This window comes from Pantherophis guttatus, chromosome 13 (genome assembly GCF_059756535.1).
Source record: "Pantherophis guttatus breed Tessera chromosome 13, ASM5975653v1, whole genome shotgun sequence".
Taxonomy (NCBI): domain Eukaryota; kingdom Metazoa; phylum Chordata; class Lepidosauria; order Squamata; family Colubridae; genus Pantherophis; species Pantherophis guttatus.
The window spans coordinates 21335779-21357365 of NC_142075.1; the positions used below are offsets into that span (position 1 = coordinate 21335779).

Sequence of the window (21587 nt, forward strand, 5' to 3'; positions counted from 1 at the left end):
AAAAATAGTGCCTTTAGGACAACCATGACCTGGATGATGGAGAATCTCCATCGGAAGCTTCCTTAGATGAGAACCTGAGTGGGTACAACCCCGAAAGCTGAAATACTCCAGATTGTAACGAGGAAAAGGGGGAGGGGTGCCCCTACTGAGAAAAGACCCTTGAATGCCAATCTCAGGGTGGAATTTCTCCATTGGAAAGCTGAAGTGTTAGCTGGAAGTGAAAGGCATCAGGAGTGCCCCGTTATCACTCTGCATCGATCCCGTGCCTCTTTTCCAACCTCTTGCTCCATGTAGTAAAATATTCTATAAAAGAAAGTGACTGAAAATCTATAGCTCTAAGAATACCTGGTTATCTTGTGTGTGTGTGTGTGTGTGTGTGTGTGTGTGTATCGCCCTTGTTCTTATTTTGATCTCGTTATTAAACTCAAAGAAATCGAAGGAGGGAAACCGAGGCGCATCAATGTTTGCTGGGACCTGAAAAGCAGAAAATGAAAACAAAGGGGGCTCTGGGAAATGGGAGGAAAGGGGGCCGGGGCAGAAAGGTAGGGGGGAGAAGGAGTATCTCACAAGTTGGAAGGCAGTTTTGAGCGAGTGGGCTCTTGTTCCCCACTCAGCTTTAGAGATCCTTTCCTTTCGGCAGAGGGCATAGAGGAGGAGATGGCAAATGCTGGAGGTTGGGGCAGAGAACCTGAGGATGTCTGGCGTGGTAGCGTGACCCGTCCTGGCCCCGAACTATATGGCTTCCCCAGAGGTCTGGGGCCACCCCCGATGTCACTGACGTTGCCTCCTCCTCCTCCGGAGAACGAAGAGAAGCTAGAAACGGACTCCCGGGAGGAGGAATGCGGGCTCGAAGTCTGCGCTGCTTCGTGGGGAAGAGTCGGTTGGGAGGCGGAGATCAACTTGAGGTCCTGGGTTAATCGTCCTGGCAAAACCAGTGGCCGACTCCGGGGTGGGAGCACCTGGGAAGGTGGGCTGGAGGTCTGAGACAGGAGCAAAGAGCCTTGAGAACCCAGCGTCCCTGACGGGCTGCGCTGGAAAGTCCTGGGGGGCAGGCTTTGACTGGGAGGGCTAAGGCCTGATGGTAGGGGGTACAAGGGTGGGGGTACAGGACCGGGCTTTGGGGGAGACAGGGAAGCGAAGGAGGATCGTTCCTGGTGCAACTGAGCAACAGTGGCCGGCTCGGCGGAAGAGCCTAATGCACTTGGCTGGGTGGGGCCGGAGGCAGGAGGGGGGCCTCCCGAGGCCTGGGACAGCTGGCGTAAGCCAGAGGAGGGAGAACTGGATGAAGGGGGCAACTGGAAGTGGTTGGTCCCTCCAGTTCCTGAGAGCTGCAACAGCTGCCCCGTGGAGTGGGGCCTGCCCGTAGGTTGCAAGCGGCTGCAAGGACTAATGGGGGAATTTGAAGAGAGTTGAGGGAATGAGGTGGGGGCGGTGGTGGGGGGCGACCTTGGAGGAGCCTTCTGGAATGGGCCAAAGCTGGTGTCTGAAGCCTGCTGCCGAGCGGCCCCTTCTGTCAAATCCAGCGGCCCAGGACACAGCTGCTCCAGTCCGGTAGATGTTGGGCTGCCCAGATTTTGCTGCGTCGACCCAACGGATGGAGAGCTGGCCAAGGACCGGTGCAACGGACCCAGGGTGGCTGATGCAGTAAACCCAGCCAACTGCTGGATCTGAAAGGAGGAGGAGGAGAGGGTCTCCATCCCTGGCGTGTGCTGTTGGGATGGCGTGCTTGATGGGGAACCCACAATGGAAGGTCCGGCAGAAGACACCAAGGAATGGAGCCTCCTCAAGCGCCTCGGAGTCTGGCTTTGCGCCTGCCCCAGAGAACCCAGAACGGAGACCGGAGGACGGAAAATGGCTGTGGGAAGGCGTGGGTGGTGAGTCAGCGCTATTGCTACCGAAGTGGTGGCGGCGGCGGCCTGCAGTGGAGCCTGGATCAGCGGGGTCCAAATTACAGGTGTGGGAGTCGAGGCTGCCGCCGCCGTTGCCGCTTGGATGTTGTGGGCGCAGTGGGCCATTTCTCGGTCATGCTGCACAATTTGTTGGATGATCTCGTTCTCCTGGTAGTTGAAGACACCGGAGTTGAGGTCATGTTGGACCTTATGGAGAAGGATGGAGTTCTTCTTACCTGAAAGGAAGAAGGAGGACAGTGAGGAGCTGTCCTGAGGAACCACCAACCAGTTAAGACACCAGGGGTGGCTCTTCTCCCCCATCTCAGTCAAGCTTCCTCTTCTGCAGAAGATTCATTTCCATTGGAAATCAAAATAGGGGTTCAAAAGCCACAGGTTTACAGGTTACGATATATCTATCAACCCTGAAGCTGGCCTGACTGAAGCCAGCTTGAGACTTTAGTGTTGACACACCGGAGGCGAGGAATAGGGAGGGGGAATAGAGATAGTTGGGGAGTTGTAGTCAAAAGAGCCTTGGTGGTGCAGCGGACTAAGTGCTGTTAAGTGCTAGCAATTAGTGCAAGTTCGAATCTCCCCAGGCTCAAGGTTGACTCAGCCTTCCATCCTTTCGAGGTAGGTAAATTGAGGACCCAGATTGTGGGGGGCAATAAGCCAGCTTTGTATAGAACAATACCGCTTACGGGAGGCCGCAAGCCCTAATAAGCAGGTATATACAAAAAAAGTATGCAGGCTATTGCTATAATGCATTGCAAGCCGCCCTGAGTCTACGGAGAAGGGCAGCATATCAATTGGAGAAAGAAAGAAAGAAAGAAAGAAAGAAAGAAAGAAAGAAAGAAAGAAAGAAAGAAAGAAAGAAAGAAAGAAGTTATTTTATTTATTTATTTAACACATATTTATATGCCGCCCTTCTCCCAAAGGACTCAGGGCGGCGAACACAAGCTAAAAACATACAATGATAAATGAAGAATCTAATTAAAACCAATTAAAACCAAAATAATAAGTAATAAAACCCCAGAATCAGAACTCAGCCCATTTGTTGACATAGCCAAGTCTTTACGCCTCGACGGAAGGAGCGGAGATCAGGCGCCATCCGGAGTCGGTGGGTAACTCAATAAATAAATAAATAAATAGATAGATAGATAGATAGATAGATAGATAGATAGATTAATTAATTAATTAATTTTCTCTTGGGAATCAAGGACATTCCTGCAGGTGCTCGGAAGGAGGGGACTGGAGTCACCTTAGCGACTGGACAGTATCCTGACTGGACAATGTGACTGATTGTTTTGAGAAAGTGACAAACTTTTAATTAGGTGAAAACCACGGGAATATTCAGAGTCTGTTTTCACCAGCCTGTGCCAAGATGACATATCCAATAAACCCGTCCTTTGAGGAATTTGCCTGCCTCAGGGTTTCGTTTGCTACGGGTATGTTACTTGAAACCCTGTCAATATTAAGAGCCTTGGTAGTACAGGGGTTTAAGGCACCCTGTTATTAAGCTGGTTATTAAGACCAGCTGCCTGCAATTACTGCAGGGTTCGAATCTCGCCAAGGCTCAAGGTTGACTCAGCCTTCCATCCTTTCTAAGGTAGGTGAAATGAGGACCCAGTTGTGGGGGCAATAAGCTGACTTTGTATAAATATACAAAAGGATGAAGGCTATTGCTGAGCACATTGTAAGCCGTCCTGAGTCTTCGGAGAAGGGCAGCATATAAATCAAAATTAAAAAAAAAAAATCATTGATTATAATTATTGGAGGTCCTCAGAAGAAAAGTAGAGCCCCTGAGTCCTGCTGATGAACTTCCTGGGAACATTTGGGTGGAAATAAGATGGTCCTTCAGCCATAATCAGCAGAATTTTTCTTCATACTCTTCCCAGGACCCACGTCCCTCTCTGCATCTCACATGCTCCAAGATGCCACATTAATGCTCTCCTAACCTGATCTGTGCTGAAGAAGAAATGAAGAATGGAGGCCAGGGAAGCATTTGGAGCAATACCAGAAGTGACCCTCCCGTAGTCAGTCCAGTATCTTCTGAATACCAGATCTCTCTCTCTCTCTCTCTCTCTGTGTACCTACCAATGCGGTCCAACCTATCCAGTGCCACTGTTTCGAAGGCCCTCCTCATCATGGGATATTCCTCTAATACTTCGTTGAAATTGTCCACCGAAAGTGAGTAGAGACGGCAGTACGTGTCAGCTCTCACGCTGGCTGTGCGCCGACCACGAGTCAGCAGGCAAATTTCTAGAAGAAAAGAAATACCTTGACATCTGCTTTGTAGCATGGACAATCGGCTTTTCAGGGGCAACGGCGAGTAATCTAGTAGTAGTCATAGTAGTACGTAGTAGCTTGGTACATTTAGAGGCTAGGAGCATACAAATCAGAGATTCAATCAAACGACTAAGCACTGAAAACTTCATTGAAAGTTCAGGATAGAGCTGGAAGGGACTTTGGAGGTCATCTAGTCCAGCCCACTGCTGAAGCAGGAGATCCTACACCATTTCAGGCAAGGGATTGTCCAGTCTCTTCTTAAAAAACCTCCAGTGATGAAGCACCCACCACATCTGAAGGCATGGCCTCTCACCTTGTATCTGTGGGAGACCTATCTTTTTACTTATGCATAAATAGATATTAATCTAAATGTCTATGAAGATTCTCAGTCATCCAAGACATGGTTGTCATAAAGGTGCTTTTTAAAAGAAAAAGAAAAAGAAAAAAAGAAAAAGATCTAGTAAGGGTGCAGAGAAGAGAGCAACAAAGATGATTTAGGGGACTGGAGACTAAACACATGAAGAACGGTTACTGGGATTGGGTACATCTAGTTTAACGAAAAGAAGGACCAGGGGTGACATGATAGCAGTCTTCCAATATCTCAAGGGCTGCCCCAAAGATGAGGGAGTCAAGCTATTCTCCAAAGCACCTCAAGACAGGACAAGAAACAATGGATGGAAACTAATCAAGGAGAGAAGCAGGGGTGAAATCCAGCAGGTTCTGACAGGTTCTGGAGAACCGGAAGCGGAAATTTTGAGTAGTTTGCAGAACTGGCAAATACCACCACCTCTGGCTCACCCCAGTGTGGGGTGGGAATGGAGATTTTGCAGTATCCTTCCCCTGCCACGCCCACCAAGCCACGCCACGCCCACCAAGCCACGCCCACAGAACCGGTAGTAAAAAAAAATATGGATTTCACCACTGGAGAGAAGCAACCTAGAACTAAGGAGAAAATTCCTGACAGTGAGAACAATTAACCGGTGGAACGACTTGCCTCCAGAAGTTCTGGGTGCTCCATCCATGGAGATTTTTATAAGAAGAGCTTGGACAACGGCAATGGCCTGGACTGATGGGGTTTTATATGGGTTTTTAACTTTTGTCTGGCTTAATTAGGTATTTTAACTTTGTACTGTGGTTATTGTGGATTTTATTGTTGTGAGCCGCCCTGAGTCCGTTGGAGATAGGGCGGCATATAAGTTAAATAAATAAAATAAATAAAATAAATAAATAAATCCTGCTTGAGTAGGGGGCTAGACAAGAAGAGAAGACCAAGGTCCTTTCCAACTCTGTCACTCAGTCATTCCATTATTCAATCAAACATGAAGACCAGATAATTCAACTCTACACAAAAGGATCGACCACTTTTGGGATCTTTGTTTTTGCTATATAACCGAGAGAGGGAAATGCGTTCCTGTACCTCCAAAGTAGGAACCATCGGCCAGTTTGGTCTCCTTGTTGCCTTTGGTGAGCACACTCACCAACCCATGTTGGATGAAGTACATCTTCTTTCCGATGGTGCCCTCTCGGATGATGTAGTCCCCTGGCTGGAAGACCTCAAAACGCAACTTGGTCAGCATGGAGGTTACGAAATTGGGGTCGGCGTTGGCGAATAGAGGCATGGAAGCCACCAGTTTCCTGCAGTTAAAGTTGATGATCTCCTAGTCCCAACAGAAGCAGAAACATCCTGTGAGATACGGGGGATTTTAGCTGAATGTCTAAATAAGGGCTCCTGGACCTCTTCTCCCTCTAGCACAGTGGTTCTCAACCTTCCTAATGCCGCGACCCTTTAATACAGTTCCTCATGTTGTGGTGACCCCCCAGCCATAAAATTATTCCTAAGACCATTGAAAATATGTGTTTTCCGATGGTCTTAGGCGACCCCTGTGAAAGGATCATTCGACCCCCAAAGGGGTCCCGACCCACAGGTTGAGAACTGTTCTGTCCCCGTCTCACACACGCACACAAACAGTCAGCCAGGAGTTAAATAAAACTTGCAGACAATAAATTCCTTCGATAACAGGATTGGCAGCAACCCAGTAGCTGCTTGCCAAGAACCTTACTCACAGAGGGAGGTGTTCCTCCTCTATCAGATAAACCAAAACAAATACACAAAGCCACAGAATTGTCAAGTCCAGTCCGTATTAAATCCAAGGCAGGTAGATAACGTAGTTTCAGAGATACAATGCGACTCGCTAGTTGTTTAGTTTTGTCCGTCACAGAGCCTGAATGGCCACCACACCCCCTTTTATCCCCTGTGGGGTGTGGTCCAGTGACTCAGCTTAATCTCTGGCACGCCTCCTTTTCTGCTGCGTGCACTTGTCTCTCTGATGCTGGCGCGGATCCAGCCAAGACTTATCTCCATCACTGTCCAACTGCGACTGTTCGGAGATACCTGGCTCCTGGCCAATCTCTTCTCCTTCGGGAGACACCTGAGGCATTGCCAGAGAGGAGGGTCCTGGAGAGGGAGGCCTGGCCAACTCCTCTCCCTCACCTTCGGAGTCTTCTCCCTCCGATAAGACGTGCTTGGGGGTCGGAGTCACAACAAGAACACTGCTCTAGCATGTACTGTAGATCCATGCTTCATCATTCAGTAGATTAATCAACATGAACACAATTTATGTATATGTTGATTGATCTGTTCTTCTCATATGTGAAGCAGCTCTACTGTTTGATTTTCATTCCTTTCATTTCCTTTTCCTGTCTCACTTTTCTATTTAAAACCTCTAATGTCAATATAAATAGTAATGGAGACAAAGGGCATCCTTGTCTTGTCCCTTTCCTGATATTTATTTTCCCTGTCATTTCACCATTTACCATCACCTTTGCCGCTTGATCTCTATATATAATTTGGATCATATTTACGAATCTGTCCCCAACGCCGAGGTGGCGCAGTGGTTAGGGTGCAGTACTGCAGCTACTTCAGCTGACTGCTAGTTCAGCAGATCAGCGGATCAAATCTCACCGACTCAAGGTTGACTCAGCCTTCCATCCTTCCGAGGTGGGTAAAATGAGGACCCAGATTGTTGGGGGCAATATGCTATTTAGTATACTGTCTTTGGTGTAAGCCGCCCAGAGTCCTCAGAGATAACATCATCATCAGAAACGTCTGTGAGAAAACCACCAAGCTCAGAAAGCACCAAGGAGCCCACAGTCTTCCTCCTCTTCCACTCCACAAACCCCGTTCCCTTCTAGCACTGATGATGTTATCTATTTGGGTCATGAAACGTCTTCAAGAAAATCACCAAGCTCAGAGAGCATCCAGGAGCCCACAATTCAACCCTGAGCTACAAAGATACCTTTGACGTGTGTTTCCTTCATCTTTATACTGCTCACCTCTTTCAGGGGCTCACTTAGTTCTCCCAGGATGCTCTCCTCATCAAACATTTTGCCCTGGTACCGATGTTCATAGTAGTCATGGATTCTTTGGCGCATCTCAGCTGGAAGTTTGTGGAAAGACATGTATTGTTCGACTTGCTTGTACTGTGTGGGGAGAAAACAGGATCCGTCAAGACGGGTTTTGACCTAACTTTAATGCATGCTATTTATATCTCCATTCCAGAATCAAAAATGGACATGGCTAGAGATCATCACCAACCTCCTTTTCTTCTCACCCTTAGAAGAAAATTCCAGTGGTTTATTTTTTTATTTTTATTTTTTATTTTACTTCAAATTTATATACCGCCCTTCTTCCTGGGAACTCAGGGCGGTGTACAGCCAGATAAAAACACATAATATAAACATTAAGAACAGATTAAAAGGAAATATCTCAATTTGGCCAAGAATTTAAAAAACATACAAATTTAAAATCATTTAAAAGGATTGGTACGTTGGCAACCAACATTTTTCGGAGTATAAGACGCACCTACCTTTTTTGGTGAGGAAAAGAAGAAAAAGAAATCTGCCTCTGCCTCTGAGCAATTTTGCCTTGTTACAGCAAAGAGCCTGCTTTACTTTCATTTTCGTTTTCAGCATCGCTTGATTAGCACAAGGAAAGAAAAAAAATCTGCTCCCAGCAATTTACCTCCTTGCACCAAGCAGCAGAGCCCTGCGCAAAACAGCTGAGAGCAAATCAGCTGAGAGTCGGGAGGCCGATCCAATCAACTTGTGCTAATTAGGCTGTGCTGAAGCTGAAAGGAGCCGTTTCTTCGTGCTGCTTGCTGCAAGGAGGTAAACTGCTGGGAGGCAGAGGCCAAAGGTGAGGGGGGGCAGTGGGTGGGTGGGGCTACATTCGGTATATAAGACGCATCTAAATTTTCACCCCCTTTTAGGGGAGAAAAAGGTGCGTCTTATACTCTGAAAAATACGGTATATTTCCAACGGTTGCAGCATCCCACGGTCATGTGGTCACCCTTTGTGAGCGTCCCTACGGACTTCAAACAAGCATCATCAACGAGGGAAGCCAGATTCACTTAAGGACCACACGATTCGCCTAACAACCGCAGTGTGTTTCTCCTAACCACCCTGGCAGAAAAAATTGTAAGATCCACTTAACAACCCATTGGCTTAACAGTGGGTATTCTGCTCCCAATTGGGATCGTAAGCCGAGGAACTGTATCGCTCCCAGTAAACCCCTTGGAGAAATCTATTTCTTTGAGATGTTGGGAGGACGTGTTTGAAGGATACATTTATATGCCTAATCTATCAACCTTCATGTAATCCAACAGGATCCACCGAAAAGCCGTGCTAAGAGAAGAGGAGAGGAGAGGAGAGGAGAGGAGAGGAGAGGAGAGGAGAAGAGAAGAGAAGAGAAGAGAAGAGAAGAGAAGAGAAGAGAAGAGAAGAGAAGAGAAGAGAAGAGAAGAGAAGGAATGGCGTGGAGAAGAGAGAAGGAAGGAAGGAGAAGAGAAGAAGAAAGGGAGGGAGGGAAGGAAGGAAATAAAGAGAAGAGAAAGAGAATCAGTGGAGAAGGAAGAGAGAGAAGGAAGGAAGGATAGAGAAAAGAAGAAGAAAGGGAGGGAGGGAGGGAGAGAGGGAAAGAAAGAGAAGAGAAGAGAAGGAATGGCATGGAGAAAAGAGAAGGAAGGAAGGAGAAGAGAAGAGAAGAAGAAAGGGAGGGAAGGAAGGAAATAAAGAGAAGAGAAAGAGAAGCAGTGGAGAAGGGAGAGAAGGAAGGAAAAGGAGAGAGAAAAGAAGAAGAAAGGGAGGGAGGGAGGGAAAGAAAGAAAAGAGAAGAGAATTTAGAATAGAAGAGAATTTGAAATAGAAATAGAAAGAATAGAATAGAATAGAATAGAATAGAATAGAATAGAATAGAATAGAATAGAATAGAATAGAATAGAATAGAATAGAATAGAATAGAATAATAGAATAGAATAGAATAGGAATAGGAATAGGGCTGAAGAGGAGAGGAGGTCTTCTAGTTCCGTAGTGATGGCCTTCCATTAAATTCTGCTCACGTGCCTCCTTCTCTTTCCACCTCTCCTTCATCTGTGCCACGGGGCATCCATCCGTCATTTTTATGGACAGAATCAAGCAGAAAGGAAGCAGGTTCAGGCAGTGACTTTGAAATGAGATCTGCACCGAATCTCTACAATTTACTGCCTTTCAGCTTGGCCTGCAGAAGCCAAATGGATTCCCAGCAGCAAACGGAGGAGCTCGGGAACAATTGAGCTGCACCTTTGATCCACCACTTCCTCCCCCTTGATAATGAACTGCCCCAAACCAGCTGTTTAGAATTAGAAACTGCATGAAAGTTGTAGCTTAAGGGCTAAAACGATCATATTTTTTTTTTAAAAAAGAAAGAGAAAAAAAATCAATTTCCCCCACCCCCCCAAATTAGCAACATTATAATTATCTTTTCTTTTTGGAACTATTATTGTTAGACAAAGGTGGTTAACTGTTACTGTTAGAGTGAGGTCTAAACTGGGATAAATTAAGGTTTGGTCATTTGCAGCAATGAATTTCATCAGTGCTAAATTAATCGTACTAAATCAGAAGCTCAGAACTACATTCGTGGAATTAAAATTAATTAAAATTAAGATTAAGACCAGCTGCCTGCAATTACTGCAGGTTCGAATCTCGCCAAGGCTCAAGGTTGACTCAGCCTTCCATCCTTTCTAAGGTAGGTAAAATGAGGACCCAGATTGTGGGGGCAATAAGCTGACTTTGTATAAATATACAAAAGGATGAAGGCTATTGCTTAACGCCTTCGTCTCCGGAGAAGGGCGGCATATAAATCAAATAAAAAACAAAACAAAACACAACAATGGGAAGATCTCAAAATACCATATTTCCCTGAAAATAAAACCCTGATTTATATTTTCTTTGAACCCTGAAATAAGCGCTTGGCCTTATTGCCATGCGCTCAAAAGTCCGATTGGACTTATTATCCGGGGGTGTCTTATTTGGGGGGAAACAGGGTATCAATTGACTTGTGGTCAATGTCTTCCATTCAAAAGTCCCAAAGGTGCTTTTTCCAAAGGCAGCTGGACTTTGTGTTTCCTTGAAGATGTTTCACTTCTCATCCGAGAAGCTTCTTCATTTCTGACTGAATGGCGGAGGATGGAAGGATTTATATTCCTTGCAGTCCTCTGGTCGTTAGCATTCTTTCTGAGGGTCATTGAGGCCACTTGGAGGTTTATCTGGGCCCTCGGAGGGGGGGGAGGTCACTTAAATGGTACAAATGGGTGTGGGACCTTCTTGGAACTGCTGAACAGAACTGAGTTGCAAACAAGAGCTTAGGTGGTATCGAATCCCTCCCCCTCCGTTGAGAGAGGGCTGTTCAATTTTAATATAGATGGCCTCTTTGACTCCTCTTTCAAACCAACTGTCCTGTCTGTCCAGAATGTGCCTTCAAATCCATTTGTCTCTTCCATCCAAAATATTCCTTGGCAATTCTTTGCAGTTAGAACTATTAACCAGTGGAATGACTTGCCTCCAGAAGTTGTGAAGGCTCCAACACTGGAAGTTATTAAGAAGATGTTGGATAACCATTTGTCTGAAATGGTGCGGGGTTTCCTGCCTAAGCTGGGAGGTTGGACTAGAAGACCTCCAAGGTCCCTTCCAACTCTGTGATTCTATTCTATTCTATTCTATTCTATTCTATTCTATTCTATTCTATTCTATTCTATTCTATTCTATTCTATTCTATTCTATTCTATTCTATTCTATTCTATTCTACTCTACTCTACTCTACTCTACTCTATCCCTTATTCTATTCTATTCTATTCTATTCTATTCTATTCTATTCTATTCTATTCTATTCTATTCTATTCTATTCTATTCTATTCTACTCTACTCTACTCTACTCTACTCTACTCTACTCTATCCCTTATTCTATTCTATTCTATTCTATTCTATTCTATTCTATTCTATTCTATTCTATTCTATTCTATTCTATTCTATTCTTTCAAAATATTTCTAGCCAATTTTGTTGGAGCGGGCATTCCAGTACATTTTGCTTTCTGCTGCTGGTTGCTCAGATCTGATCTCCCTGTGCTTAAGAAAATAACCAGTGCCTCTTTTTTTTTTTTCCTCTTTCTTTCTCCCACACAGGATCATAATTAAGTTCTACCCACTTATCATCCTCCAACAAGCAGTCCGAAACCCGACAGAGAAAGAGAAATCAGAAAAGGAGTGTGGGGGGGGGGGGAATATATATATATATATATATATATATATATATATATATATATATGTATATGTATATATATATATATAATTGAAGGCAGACCACAGAAAAAATAACACACACTGCGTTGACTTCAAACACAAAAAAACCTTAAACAAATTGAATTGGATGGAACCAACAGATGGAACTAAATATATCTGCTGGGCAGGCCACAGAATGAGGTGTACATCATTAAAAAGCAGGAGAACACGGTCAGATTGTGCATACCTAAATCTGATCACTCCCCCTCCCCCCCCTGGGAATTTTATGCATTAATTCTCTCTGGTTCACCCAAAGGTTTCCCAACATTTTTTAGCATCTATAACAAAAAGATCCGTCGATGGTATGGCCAATGGTAAAGGTAAAGGTTCCCCTCGTAAATATGTGCTAGTCGTTCCCGACTCTAGGGGGCAGTGCTCATCTCCGTTTCAAAGCCGAAGAGCCAGCGCTGTCCGAAGACGTCTCCGTGGCCATGTTGTCAGTATGACTCAACGCCTAAAGTGCACGGAACGCTGTTAGCTTCCCACCAAAGGTGGTCCCTATTTTTCTACTTGCATTTTTTACCTGCTTTTGAACTGCTAGGTTGGCAGAAGCTGGGACAAGTCACTGGAGCTCACCCCGTTACGTGGCACTAGGGATTCGAACCGCTGAATTGCCGACTTTTCGATTGACATGCTCAGCGTCTTAGCCACTGAGCCACCGCGTCCCTGGCCAATGGTACTGCAATGCATATGTTTTAATGTATAATATCCAAGTTGGATTTGGAGTTTCAGCTCCCCGATTTATGCATTGCTCAATCAATGGATTGGGAGGGAGTCATCAGACAAGCAAAGTTAAGACTGTCTCCATTAAGCTTTGGGCTGCTTATCGTTAGCAAAAAAAAAAAAATGTAACGGGGATTTCATAACTGCCAACATGAAACAAAACAGATAATAGAGACGTTAATTTGGCTTCCTCTTCCTCCTGCTTTGGCCCTTCTGTTCTTGTCGCGCAGGACTCCTCCCTGGGTTGTTGGCAGGCAAGTTCTGCTGCAAATGTATGTTGGGACAAAGGAGCATTTTCCTGATTTGCTGGCATTTGGTAGCACATGGAGTGTTTTGCTTATTCTTAGATGGTTCTGTTTAATTGGGAACTGAGCTCGTTATTTTTAAATTGAATCTATTCGGCATTGTGTCCATGGTACTGACTTGACAAGATAATGCATTTTAAAGAAAGAAACATTTCCTGTGAGTGACTTCTTTATCTGTCTGTCTGTCTGTCTGTCTATCTATCTATCATCATCATCTATTTAGCTCTATATCTCTATCTATCTATCTATCTATCTATCTATCTATCTATCTATCATCTATCTATCTACCTATCTGATCTATCATCTACCTATCACTATCATTTCACTCTCTGTTAATCTTTGTCTATGACCTAATTATTCCTCTCTCTCTTCCTTCCTTCTTTCTCTTTCTTTCTTTCTTTCCTTCCCTTCCTTCCTTCCTTCCTTCCTTCCTTCCTTCCTTCTTTCTATCATCCATCCATCCATCCATCCATCCATCCATCCATCCATCCATCTATCATCTATCTATCTATCTATCTATCTATCTATCTATCTATCTATCTATCTATATATCCCTTTCATCTCTTTCATCTCATCTATCTATCATCTATCTCTTGTATCTATCAACATAAACACATTTGCAGTACTGGAAAATTTTCTGCAAAATGTCACCTTGGATAGTTTTTGCAAAAAAAAAAAAAAGAAAGAAAGAAAAGAAAAAGAAAAAGAAAAAAAAAAGAAAAATCTTTGTAAGTAGCCTAGAGTTTCTTGACAAGAGGACAACTTAGGAAAAAATAAATAAACAGATGGCAGCCTATATTTGTGGGATGGGGTTGTGGCTATATTTCTATGCTGTTCTTATCTAGGGTTATCTCATCTGTTTGTTCCATGCTATCTTGGAAAGGGCTTCAGAAGGCTCCCTTATCTGTTCGTTCTTGGGGTGAAAAAAAGAAGGGACAGCTGATGAGAAGGATCCATTCCCTGGACCGTTTCTCAGCGGCGCCTGGATCCTAGAGTAATCTGGCTGCTGATCCTTCTCACCAAAGCCACCTTAGATGCCACTTACCTTCTCCTGATACTGTCGCCGTGAGGAATCCAGAGACTGGATAAGGGCCGTGGCGTGACCGATGAACATGGCATAGCACGTGGCGCCAACGATCATGCTTAACATTGTGAGCCACACGTCAGACATGCCCACTGGGGCTTGCTGTCCGTAGCCGATACATAGCATGTGACTCATAGCCTTGAATAGCGCATACGAGTATTGCTTCCCCCAGGAGTCATTCTAAAGAGACAGACAGACGAGAGTTACACAACATGAGATGGACACACTTGGATGAGGTGGGACTACCTTCCCTGCGCTCGGTGCCCCACCACCACTCCCATCAACTCTGAAGGGTCAGCGAGGGTCAAATGTCCACCAGGTGTTCTGACGTAGGCTCCCTTAACAAGCATTCACAGTCAGCAAAGCCTGTCCAAACAGTTTTTCAAAGGAATATTTATCAACACAGACCTTATCTCGCTTGGCAAGCTGCCACGTAACTTGTTTCCAAATGCAGTACAGGGTAAAACTTGGCACAGAGTCTCTCAGAGTCACGGAATGAATGAATTGTTTCCTGCAAAAGCCCACTCCCTGTTTGCTCCACTTTTATGTCCTGTGGGAGGGGCCAATCACCTCCAAGGTGTTGATTTACTCCCGAGTCGACCCTGCTTTCTGAGTTGTGCTTGTCTTCTGGCAGCTCTGCGCATGTGCAGACTGGGAATGGGCTCCAGCTGTTCCTCTGACTAGCTGCTGTCTATCTCCTTCTCTGCCTCCGATGCAGAGCCCTTGTCCGAGCTTTCCCCAGCCCCCAGGACTGGCCCAGTTTCCTCCCCAACCTCCTCACTATCCGACTGTGCTGCCAGCTCTGCTGGCTGCCGGCGGGCCACAACACCAGGTATCCATACCTTGCTACTTCCAAGCTTGAACGCACCAGGGGTTGGCTGGTGAGAACCTCAAGTCGGAAGAGGCAATTGCAACCAGTTCTCTTTCTAATTTCTCAAAATGCACTTGACTAGCGTCTGTTTGGAGCAGTGACGTCCATGTGGAGGAGGGTTCCAAAAAGACACAATGGCGCTCACAACAGCACAATCAAAATTTTGTCCTTTTTTTTGGGGGGGGGGAAGGGCGAGACTTCCACTCCCATGGATGCCACTAGTCTGAAATGTGGGAAGGAAGCTATTGTGTTGCTTGGAATATTGTCCTAGACTGGTGAAAGTTCTCTTGGAATTTGGGCTCGCATTTTTTTCCGAAGTATCTATATCTCGATCAGACTATCTCAGTCAAACTCAATTTCATTGAGGGCTGCATCGGGGTTGTGTTTAACCTTGGAGGGCGTGGCCAGAGTGGGTGTGGCCAGCATGACATCACTCGTGTCATTGGGCACCTGTGATGGCCCCCCGTGCTCTGCTCCGTTTTCGCTGGCAGAGGCACCGCGAGTCGGTCCTTTCCTATTTCCAGGGCGGCCCTGCGAGCCAGATCTAAGGACCCCGCTGGCCGGATCTGGCCCCCAGGCCTTGAGTTTGACTCCCACCTCCATCTATCTGAACCATGATAACCTTAAACCTTTGAATGTAGTCTTAGCAAACACAAAGATGTCCTGGTAGACAGACGTGAAACAACATGTAATCTCGGCGTGATCCAAGGCACCTTCTCTACCACCATGAAAATCCTTTCAAGTAAATTTAGATGTACATGTTATCCTAAACTTTCAAGCTCTCTGAATCCAGAGAAGAAAGCTGCCTTAAACATCTAAGGAGACATCTTCATGGAGAGGAACCCACGACAGATTCCCCCTTTCCAAAGCCTAAAGTATCTTCAACCCCCTCCAAAAATTCACCTACGTGCCACTCTGATCTGAATATAAATAAGTAAATAAATAAATAAAATTCCGCCCAGCCTCAGAATCACACCTTCCTTCTTTCATTCATGACTTAGAAGCAGCTGAGACCGTGTTCCTCGGACTGGCTGTGCGGGATCCATCATTCTGGATTTCATTTGTTCTACTTTTTTGGAGCTTCTATTTTTAGGTTTCCCCTCTCCTTCTTTGAGCTTCAGACGAGCCACGTTCCTTCCTCTCCTCTCCTCTTAACAAATTTGCAAAGCAGGAATCGACCTCTAGGACCGTGATGGCGAACCAATGGCACATGTGCCAGAAATGGCATGCAGAGTTATCTCTCTGGGCACGCGAGCCATCGCCTGTTGCTCTTCTGGTTTCTGGTGTGCTGGCCAGCTGGTCTTCTCACACTCAGGAGCGTCAGAAAACGGAACAACGGCCTCCCAGTGTGCATGCCCATGCCGGGAAGGCAGGGGTGGGTTCTAAATTTTTTTACTACCGGTTCTGTGGGCGTGGCTTATTTTGTGGGCGTGGCTTGATGGTCATGTGACAATTCTTTAGGATTTAGCAGAGGTACTGGTCTACCAGGCTTTTAACTGCTTGCAGAGCTGTACCGGTCTACTCATTCGTTTTTGGAAGCACCAATCTACCACCACACTGCCTTTTAACACTGATCAGCTGTAGGGCGGCCCTTTGAAGCCCCACGGCAAGAGTTTAAACAGTTCTTTTTCCTTCTAGCTGATCAGCTGGGACTCGGGAGGCAGCAATAGATTGGGGGTGGGGCCAAATAAAAGGTAAGAATAACGTGGGTGGGGGGGAGGTCCCAGCTCCCGAACAAAGAGAACCGGTTCGGTGACGACATATCGTCACTGCTACCGGCTCGGCCGAACCGGGCCGAACCGGGAGGAACCCACCACTGCCTGCAACCATACCTGTTTGCAAAAGTCTGCTTTCTGTTGTTACCTGTTCTGTTACAGCGTCCACATGGGGAGTTGTGGAGAGCGGTATGGCACTTCAAAAATAGATCCCTCTTTTAATAAACAGATTGTTCCTGAGGCATGATGACACATCTGTACCGCTGCTTCTCCAGAAGGTGAGGTGGCAAATGCTATTTTGGCTGGGTGCCCATGCGACTACTTCGGTGAGGGTGGGAGAGGGAAGAAACCGCTCTTCGCTTTGGAGAATGGAGATAGGGTGGCTCCTTGTATATGTACACACGCCCTCGCGCGCACGCGCACTCACACACACGCAAATGAAAGGAAATGCAATCGGCAGGAACAAGGACAAAGGAGACTGCAAGCCAGCATACGAAATGCATATAAAACAGGGGTGTCAAACTCGATTTCATTGAGGGCCGCGTCAGGATTGTGTTTGACCTAAGGGGGCCGGGATGGGTGTGGCCAGGGTGGGTGTGGCCAGTTCGACATCACTCTGGTTGGGGGCGCCTGTGGTGGCTCGAGCTCTCTGCCAGTGAAAACGGACTCCCGATGTCAGTTTTCAGCTGTGGTGGCCTCCTGCAACCTTCTGCCAGCAAAAACGACGCTCAGGAGGGCCGTGGGCCATTTTTGCTGGCAGAGGTACCGCAGGCCAGTCCTTTGCTATTTCTAGGGTGGCCCCACGTGCCAGATCTAACCACCTCATGGGCCGGATTTGGCCCCCGGGACTTGAGTTTGACACCCCTGATGTAAAAAGAGGCACATGTAGGACCAAAACAATGGTAATTGTTTGATAAGAGCCTCGGTGGCACAGTGGTTAGAGTGCAGTACTGCAGGCTACTTCTGCTGCCTGCCGGCTGCCTGCAATTTGGCAGTTGACTCAGCCTTCCATCCTTCCCAGGTGGGTAAAATGAGGACCCAGATTGTTGGGGGCAAGAGGCTGACTCTGTAAACCACTTAGAGACGGCTGTAAAAGCACTGTGAAGCGGTATATAAGTCTAAGTGCTATTGGGAAAGAAGGGAGGGAGGGAGGGAGGGAGGGAGGGAGGGAGGGAGGGAGGGAGGGAGGAAGGAAGGAAGGAAGGAAGGAAGGAAGGAAGGAAGGAAGGAAGGAAGGAAGGAAGGGTGTGTGATGGCGCAGTGGTTAGAATGCAGTATTGCAGACTAATTCAGCTCACTGCCAGGAGTTTGATCCTGACCGGCTCAAGGTTGACTCAGCCTTCCGTCCTTCCAAGATGGGTAAAATGAGGACCCAGATTGTTGGGGGCAAGAGGCTGACTCTATAAACTACTTAGAGATGGCTGGAAAGCACTGTAAAGCGGTATATAAGTCTAAGTGCTATTGCTAGAAGGCAGAGTAAGCTACAGATCATTAAGAAGATCCATCTAGTGCAAGGGTCTCCATACTTGGCAACTTTAAGGATTGTGGACCAACTCCCAGAATTTCTCAGCCAGCCATTGAGGAATTCTGGGAGTTCAAGTCCATAGGTCTTAAAGCTGCCAGGTTTGGAGACCTCTGGTCTAGTGGGACCAAGAAGAAGGACCTTCCTTCCTGTGGAACATCATCCCTGCAGAGATAAACCAGCTTCCACCTTGATACTCATTTGAAAGGCCCTCAAGACATGGAATTGCCAGCAGGCCTGAGAACCCCAAGGTGATATGGAGCACATCAAGTGATTTCACTAATTGTTGTCCCTGGTGGGGGTGATGATATATTGAGTTTTGTATTTGGGATTTTATACTTCTATAAACTGCCTGGAGTCACCATTTCTGATCTTCAGGATGTTATCTCGAAAAGACAAATGTCACTTTTAGTTACGGTGTGGACTTCGGTGTGGCCCAAAATCCAAAGTTTAGCTAAGCGGGAAAGCAATCAACTGCTTTGTTTGCCAATCTTCTTCTAAACTGCTCCTTCCGGTCAACATTTTTTTAATGTCCTTGAAAAGTCAGGTAGGAAATGTTCTCAGAATGAAGAGTAGCCTGTGTGCTCGGAAGCTGAACTCCCCCAAAAATGGACCAAGTCAAGAGAACAGCCAACAGTGTGGTTCTGAAATTTCAAACTAATTTTACTGAAATGAACAAATAACATCCAGCGTGGAACCATTGAATCTGTAACCATTGTTAATGGAATAAAAAGAGGGCTGAACTTGGATTGCTTGTGGACATGTAATGACTCCAAACTGGTTCCTCTCTTGACTCCAACCCCTATCTCTACTTCTCCTTCCATCGATTTGGGACCAGATCATCAAAGCAGACAGCTGCTTCTGGCTCCACCTCAACTCGACTTCTTAGCCTACCTGGAGCAGAGCAGACTTGACCAGGCCAGACTTTGGGGGGCCCATCTCAAGCACAAAGCAGTTGCTAACCAATTCAACATTTTTTAAAAAATTTGATTTATATGCCGCCCTTCTCCGGAGACTCAGGGCGGCTTACAATGCGTTAAGCAATAGCCTTCATACTTTTGTATATTTTATACAAAGTCAGCTTATTGTCCCCACAAACTGGGTCCTCATTTTACCTACCTTAGAAAGGATGGAAGGCTGAGTCAACCTTGAGCCTTGGCGAGATTTGAACTTGCAGTAATTGCAGGCAGCTGGTGTTACTTAACAGCACTTTAGTCTGCTGTGCCACCAAGGCTCTTTCCTCCCTAAACCAAATCCTAAAAGGGATTTTTCCTCCCTTCCCCAAATGGCTCCCTAAACTGGATCTGTAGTCCTTTCGGATCGCTAACCATTCGCCGTGATGGGTGGAAGCTGCCGGAAACTGTCATACTACATGCTTTGAATGTCATAGCTTCCCAGCCTCTGATGTCTGAATTCTACCGAAAGGATTCATTCACAAAATATGAAGAACTTTGAAGGTAAGGAGAGAGGGAAGGAACGTAATTTATTTATCCTCTCTCCTGATACATTGATATTCATTGATCCAGTCATTCATTGATCCATTCCTTAATCCCTTCCTTCCTTCCTTCCTTCCTCCCTCCCTCCCTCCCTCCCTCCCTCCCTCCCTCCTCCCTCCCTCCTTCCTTCCTTCCTTCCTTCCTTCCTTCCTTCCTTCCTTCCTTCCTTCATTTCTAAATGGAACTAAGATCATTTCCTGATTGCAGATGCCCTGAAGCAACATCTACATTATGGACACTTTCTCTCACATATTACAGGAAGATATGATGGTCACAATAATAATTCCTTAAAACATTTCTTCTTGAGCCTCTCATAAAACCACAAATCCTGCCATTCAGGAAGTCATTTTCCTCCACTAAAAGAAGTATTTTTAGGCTGCAATCATGCCCTGGTCTAGATTCCCCCCCGTTTTAATAGAGGTTATAAATTTAGATTGATTTTTCTAGCTGGGGTGTGCATGAAATTACAATGGGTGGAACATTCTGTTTTTTGCACTCATCAAGGGATAAGGAGGTGGCTGATGGACTAGAGAACACCCCCACCTCCTTAGAGAGAAATCAGGGAACACCGCAGCTCTACTCAACGGTGGTTCACCGGTACCAAAATTGCTCCGTCCGTTTCATCAACTTACCACCATACGATTCAGTGAAACCCAACAGTCCCCTGGAAATTCTTGGAGCATGGGCACCAGGAACTGGAGGCAGCCATCCCAATGGCACAACAACAGCATCATGCCAATCAAGTTGACGATCCGTACCACGGCACTGGCAAGGTCGTAGGTCATATGGAAGATCTAGAAGAAGAGGATTAACCAGTAAGCCCCAGAGATGCAATCATTTCCCAGAATACCTCCTTGTCGTGATAGATTCATGGGACCAAAGACAAGGGAGAGCCACCCTAACCCTCCAAGCAAAAAGTTCTAAAAAAAAAAAAAAAAAAAAAAGATCCTAGAAGGAGAAGTCAGGATTGGAAAGTTCACTGCCAACAATATGGAAATGTTGACTCCGTTATCTTCTTGGGATTTATTTATTTATTTATTTTATTAGTCATATTTCTATGCCGCCCACTCTCCGAGGACTCTGGGCGGCTTACACCAAAGACAGTATACTAAATAGCATATTGCCCCCCAACCATCTGGGTCCTCATTTTACCCATCTCGGAAGGATGGAAGGCTGAGTCAACCTTGAGCCTGGTGAGATTTGATCCGCTGATCTGCTGAACTAGCAGTCAGCTGAAGTAGCTGCAATACTGCACTCTAAACACTGCGCCACCTCGGCTCATAGACTTCTCAAGATAGACCACCCAACTAGCCAGGAAGCCAGAGAATTATTGGCTTGACCTCACCCAGGGAGCTTCCTGACTCCAGGGGGCAATCTAAAAACTCCAAATCCAGTTCATCTCTCCAACCGCCACACCATCTTCTGAAGTAGCAGCTCCGCTTTAAGAATAAGTCTATCCGATCGACAGCCTTTTTTTAAACTCCTTCGCTCGCAACAGAATCCCTTATGTCACCAGGCTTGAAATTTTGGGCTTGGACAACTTAGACCTACGCCGCCTTCGGTCTGACCTAAACGTAGCACACAAAATTATCGGCTACAATGTCCTACCTGTCAATGACTACTTCAGCTTCAACCACAACAATACACAAGCACGCAATGGATAACAAACTTAAGGTAAACCGCTCCAAACTCGAATGCAGGAAATACGACTTCAGCAACAGAGTGGTCAATGCCTCAATGGTGAAATCCAATTTTTTTTTTACTACCAGTTCTGTTGGCGTGGCTTGGTGGGTGTGGTGTTGTTTGGTGGGCGTGGCTTGGTGGGCGTGGCAGGGGAAGGATACTGCAAAATCCCCATTCCCTCCCCACTTCAGGGGAAGGATACTGCAAAATCCCCATTCCCTCCCCACTCCTGGGGGAAGGATACTGCAAAATCCCCATTCCCACCCCACTCTGGGGCCAGCCAGAGATGGTATTTGCCGGTTCTCCGAACTGCTCAAAATTTCCGCTACCGGTTCTCCAGAACCTGTCAGAACCTGCTGGATT

At 46.1% G+C, this 21587-nt stretch overlaps 1 protein-coding gene across 1 annotated transcript in view; it reads right to left on the minus strand.

Moving 5' to 3' along the window:
- Positions 1 to 441: 441 nt before the first annotated feature.
- HCN4 (hyperpolarization activated cyclic nucleotide gated potassium channel 4) overlaps positions 442 to 21587 on the minus strand; it is a 55915-nt gene continuing 34769 nt past the window's right edge. Inside the window, exons 3-8 of the mRNA XM_060689464.2 lie at positions 20174 to 20335; positions 13899 to 14117; positions 7509 to 7655; positions 5593 to 5833; positions 3984 to 4148; positions 442 to 2125 (exon numbers count right to left, since the gene is read on the minus strand). Coding sequence (XP_060545447.2) covers positions 564 to 2125; positions 3984 to 4148; positions 5593 to 5833; positions 7509 to 7655; positions 13899 to 14117; positions 20174 to 20335 — 2496 coding nt within the window. The 3' untranslated portion in view covers positions 442 to 563. The remainder of the gene's footprint in view (positions 2126 to 3983; positions 4149 to 5592; positions 5834 to 7508; positions 7656 to 13898; positions 14118 to 20173; positions 20336 to 21587) is intronic.